This window comes from Platalea leucorodia (assembly GCF_965183815.1).
Source record: "Platalea leucorodia genome assembly, chromosome: Z".
NCBI classification, from domain to species: domain Eukaryota; kingdom Metazoa; phylum Chordata; class Aves; order Pelecaniformes; family Threskiornithidae; genus Platalea; species Platalea leucorodia.
The window spans coordinates 16,167,128-16,172,628 of record NC_138858.1 but is presented as its reverse complement, the minus strand read 5'-3'; the positions used below and the strand labels follow the sequence as shown (position 1 = coordinate 16,172,628).

At 44.1% G+C, this 5,501-nt stretch overlaps 1 protein-coding gene across 4 annotated transcripts in view; it reads left to right on the top strand.

The window, feature by feature from the left end:
- The first annotated feature begins 532 nt into the window (after positions 1 to 532).
- The window catches only part of TTC33 (tetratricopeptide repeat domain 33), a 50,338-nt gene continuing 45,369 nt past the window's right edge, over positions 533 to 5,501 (top strand). The window contains exons 1-2 of one of the 4 annotated variants that reach the window (XM_082336332.1): positions 533 to 604; positions 1,262 to 1,490. In XM_082336332.1, the coding sequence (XP_082192458.1) occupies positions 1,270 to 1,490 (221 nt within the window). In that variant the 5' untranslated portion in view covers positions 533 to 604; positions 1,262 to 1,269. The other 3 variants (XM_082336333.1, XM_082336331.1, XM_082336334.1) reach the window with 3 other exon arrangements.

Below are 5,501 nucleotides of genomic sequence, written 5' to 3'. Positions count from 1 at the left end.
ATGTACTGCGGGCGGTTCTTTCGACTCGGTATTTCCCCCTGTAACTGGAGAGCAATTTTAAATCCTGTAGCCTGCCTTATATTTTTCTTCCTGTTAGGGGAAAACCCCCTCCTTTTCGGCCTCGGTCACTTTTCCTTGTGGTATTTCCCGCCCGGAGCCGCCCCCCGCGGGGCGGTGAGGGCTGTCAGGAGGAGCAGCGGGTGACAGACGGGGGCCGTTCCCGCCTTCCTTCGCCTGTCCCCTGCGGTACCGGAGCACCTCGGAGCCGCCCCTTCGCCCGCCCGCACCTCCCGCCGCGCAGCCGGGAACAGGGCCCCAGGAACTCGGCCCCAGGCCGCTCCGTTACCGAGCTGCCGCTCCCGTGCGGTGCCCGGACGCCTCCGGGTCGGCGCACGGAGGGTGGATTTCACCGGCGCTTACACACACCTCCCCGGGCCGGGGCCGCCGGGGCGGGGCCCCTCCTGGCGGAACTACAGCTCCCGGCATGCCCCGCGGGCCGGCGCCCCGCCCTGCCCGCCGCTGCCGCCCCGCCCTTCCGCTTCCTGCCGGCGGGGGGGGTCAAGGGTCGCGCGGGCCTGCGGGAGGTGCCGCAGCGCAGCGGCAGGTAACGCTCCGCCGCCGCCGGCCGCGCCCGGGGCCCGAGCCGCGAACCACGAACCACGGGGGGTGCGGGGCGGGGCGGGGCCGGGCCGGGGCCGCCCTCCCGCAGCCCTGCCGCCTCCCCGGCTCCTGCCGCCTCCCCGTCGGTGGTGCTGGGCCTCGCTCCTGGCCGGGGTGAGCGGCGGGCCCTGCCCCGCCGGAGGCGCCCGCCCCGGGGCGGAGGCGGCCGGGCCGAAGGGGTTTAGGGCCGGGCAGCGGGAGGCCTGCATGGCCGGGGCGGCTCGTAGGGGTCCGGGGCAGTGGCCGTGCCTGCGCCTGCGATGCGTCACTCACCTTGCACCGAGTCGTTTCCTTTCTGCTTTTGTCTGGTTTCTGGTGTGTTGGCTTCAACGTTGTAAGGCTTTTTGGTGTGTCAGGGCTCTGGCTTCTTTTTGTGTTTCTTTTTTTTTCCTCCCCCCCGCTAGAAAACATTTTCCAGCTGGGCTCAAAGTCATAGTTGCCTGAGTGACACCTCGCGTGAAGCCGATGGGCAGAATTTGTGTGGGGGCGTGGCAGTCTGTTACCTATTACTGGTTTAGAATAGAGATGAGCAAGGTGTATTTTTTGTCCTATGTACTTAAGAGCTAAATTACCTAACTACTGAAAATATGTTTTTCTCTAGTTCTCCAAATGGCTTCTTTTGGGTGGAAGAGAAAGATTGGTGAGAAAGTTTCAAAAGCTACTTCCCAGCAATTTGAAGCAGAAGCTGCGGATGACAAGGATCTGGCTGATGAAGATGATGCTAACTGGGTGCATGCAACTAAGAGAAGAAAGGAAATTCTCTTAGAAGACTGTGTAAAGAAAAGTAAGCAGCTGAAGGATGAAGGTGCAAGTTTGGCTGAAAATAGGAGGTACTAATGTTATCATACTCTCTTTCATTGACTGAATAAGTGCTAAATGGTATTTTTATTACTTCTCTAAACACTAAGTAATTTGCTAGCAGCTGCATACACATTTTTCATATTTGAAAAACTGATAATTTCTTTCAGTTTACCTTTACTGTCTGGTACTAAAGAAGTTTTTTCCTTTGGTGGTGTTGGCAGTTGTGAAATGAAGTCTATTCCATCTCATTTTTGTACGTTCACATAACAAAAAAATGATAGAAGGAGGGAGATGAGAAACTGATTGGATCTGGAAGTTAAAAGGGTAAATAAGATAGAGTGAGATAAGCCACACTGTAAGTAATGCTTTAGCTAGTCTGGTAGCTTTCTTCTCTCTTGTAAATGTGTCTTTTCTCTTATTACGAGTAAGCTTATTTGGATGTGTACAGTGCCTAAACAAATACTGCAAAGCAGCTAATGCACTGTTCATCCGTCTGATGCTTTTGGAAAGTCAGGTTCATGTGGCTGCTCTGAACATCTGATTGCAGTACTGAGTCTTGAGACTTTGGCAATTTTGGAAGGATATTGCAAAGATGGCTTCATTGTCCTATTATGCTTCAAGCAGAAAGCACCTTTGGAGTAAGGGAGGGTTAGAGGAGGGAAGGAGGGACTATAAATGACACATTAACTACATAATTTGGCTAAATCTTCTCTGGAGGGGGATAAAACAGTTGCAAGAATAGTCCCCTTAAAATCTTCAGAATGCTTGACATGTAAATCTGTATCCTGACTTTACTTATATGAGCATTTCTGTTTTATTGATCATCTCAGACCAGATATAACATTATTTTTCTGGTAGAAACAATTCCATAATACATCAGTGTGCACTCCTGTGCTGTTAAACTTTTTGTGTTAAGAAATTTCATCCTAAAAATGGTTTCCCTGGGCAATATGAAGGAGAGAACGACTTAGAAGTTTAAAGCAGGCAAGTTCATATATGATAATAAACACACTGTGTGTGTGGTCTGGTCTGATTTAAAAAATAATAAATAAATAAAAAATGTCATTGAGAAAAGGCCTCTGTTCAAATATTTAAATAGTTTCCTCTTTTTGCTGTTCACTTGGATGGTGGCGCTGTTCGGGGGGGGGCAGTGATTTACTTCTGTACATCCTTTTGTGTTCCTGAGTTCTGTCATTCCTGAATAAAATTTTGAAGCCTTTTAAAGGTGACTTTAAATTTAAACCAAATTAAACTAAATCAGTTTTAAGCCTCCTGCTATTGTATCGATACCTTTAATGCAGTAGCTGCGTAAATCAGTTACATTAATACTAATAGCTGAAAACACAGAATACACAAATTAAGAGTCTGTTAACATCTTTGTTTTTAACACTGGAAATAAATCATACAGTGGTCTACAGAAAGGTAGGTCTGTTTTCAAGATATAGAGATTGTGTTTTTAAGCTTAAGAAAACAAGTGTTTCTAAATGTTTTCATTCCACATCTGGTAATCACTAATATTTATTGTACTTACATATATTAAACAAAGATTAATTTTTATTTCTGTCTTATCTCCCATTCTACCTTTGCCTTCCTTGTATTTTGCTTTGGATGTTGTATATATTTTTCTCTGTGGATTTTGGTCTTCTTTTTTGATTTTTTTTGTTTTGTTTTTGTGTATTATGTAAAGTACAATAAATCTCTTGAACAGCAGCAAACAATCTGTTGTATATCTGGTCTAGAGCAGGAAGATACAGGCTGCGGCATATTTATTTTGAGTAGCAGGTAATTTTAGGTGCTTTTAATATCTTAAGTTGATCTTAGAGATTGAGTTTTTCTTTATCTGGCAGTTAGAAAACAATACAAAAGTTTAACCCATCCATAAGTAGCAACAAAAAGGGGGCTTTGTGAATTTAGTGAGAACTGTATCTCATCAGAAGTGCTTATGAGAGCTACTGAGAATCACTGAATGGCTTATAGCAAGTATGAGAAACAAGTAGCAAGAAATTAAAATGCAGCTTTTGGGAGGCTTATCACACTCTTTTGTGTTAACACTCTTACATCTGAGGCTTAACAGAAGTTCTAACTTGAAATTGTAGTTTCCATCAATTACTCTAGCACACTCTGTACTGTCTGGGCAATTATGGTGGTATGGTGCTGTCAGGGTACATAACTTTCAGGCAGATCTTTCTCTTAAAAAAAAAAAAAAAGATTACACATAGATTAGAGGCTAAACTCACAGTGGGAGGCTTTTATTACTTAAACAGGTGGAATAGTTGACATACCATTACTGGGAACATCAGGAAGTAGACTGAAAGGAATGTTTATTCTCTCTGGTGGAAAGTGGTTGCTGTGTTTCAGACAAACATGTCTATTTCTTGAATATACATTTGTACAACATAAGCAGACTCACATAAATAATTAAATAATTAATGTAGATTGTTTCCTGAAATATCAAGGCATAATAACAGTTAAAGAAAGATTTGAGTTGGATTGTGTAGCATTTAGGTAAAAGGATGGTATCTGTTCCACTGAAGAACTCAGAAGAAAAGCAAAGACTGAGCACTAGAGGGTAACTAAAGTGGCGTCTTAGTTGCTGTTACTCATGGAGTGGAGAGAAGAAGAGGGATCCTGAAAGAAAACAGACTTGGGAAGAAGCAAGAGGCTAAATAAAGGAAAGAGTGTAAAGTGATAAATTCAACTTCACTTCTTATGGAAAAGAGACTCCGAGGTAATGTGCATGGCAAAATTAATGTAGAATCCTTTAGGTTGGAAAAAACCTGTAAGATCAAGTCCAACCGTTAACCTAGCACTGCCAAGTCCACCACTAAACCAGTAGAGCAGGACAGAGTTCATCAGGAGACAAGGAAGAAATTTCATGCTCCAAGATCAACCTGCGCAAATTCTCCAAGGCCAAGGTGATGAATGTCCTTGGACTCTTACGCACGACCAACTAACAGGGATGCAAAGCTGGTGATGAAAGATGAATTTTATAAGCAGATCCACTGTTACTTAGCTAGACTAGTGATTACCACCTTTATGCTTGGTTAGTCCATTAGCTTATTTTTCTGGTAAGGGAAGGCAGTGATGGTGTTACGCCTCCACTATGGTTTTGTTAGTCTCTGTGTATGCAGTAAGTCTGATTCTGTGGATGAGTGAGATCTGATTGCCTTGTGCTGGTGAAGTGAGTCTCAGTGCTTCTTGGGGGGCAAAAGAATAATGAATGGGCTTCTTGGGGGTCAGAATTGATACAGACTGCTTGCTTTGCCCATTGACAAACTCAGGAGTGGCACGGGTGAATTGTTTTGGAGGTGGCAGCCCTCTATGGGCTTTTGTGGGAGCTGCCTGAGGAGTATTTGTACCTGCTGTAATGTGTGCGCATAAACCTGTTAAGCTGTGACTGAGACGCACATAGAAGAAAAATGGTGCTGAAGAGAACAGTTTCTGATCCATATTTTAGTTTTTTTGTGGGATGGGAAGAAAGATGGGGAGACTATCAGAAACAGGTGTTGAACTAGGTTGATGATCCCAGTGTGTCTGTTATTATGAACACATTCACAGTAGGTCAGGAAATTCTGATCTAGAGACTTGATCAATAGGCAGTTACAAAGATGACAAACATGTACAAACATACACACAGTCTTTCAGGAAACAGAATATTGTCTGTTGGTGGAAAGAAGAGAATATTCCAGAGGAGAAATTGTTTTTGCTTATATGAAATTTATAATGCTGGCATTTTATCCAACTGGAGACACCAGTATGGATGTGCTCACATACACAAGCTTAAGAATGGGTTTAGGTGAGGCAATGGTGTTTAGGTAAACAATGAAGTATAATGTCATCAAACATATGGCATGTAGACAGCTAACAGCATGGAGAAGAAAAACTTCTGTCAGACTAATATCTTCAATATAATTGAGGTTCATATTCATATAGACGGCTTTGCAATCTCCCTGTGCCGTTTTCAAACTACAAACATTTTGGTCGCTGGCCCAGTAGGTGGAGATAGAGTTCTTCTCAATGTACCCTGAAGATGTGCAAAA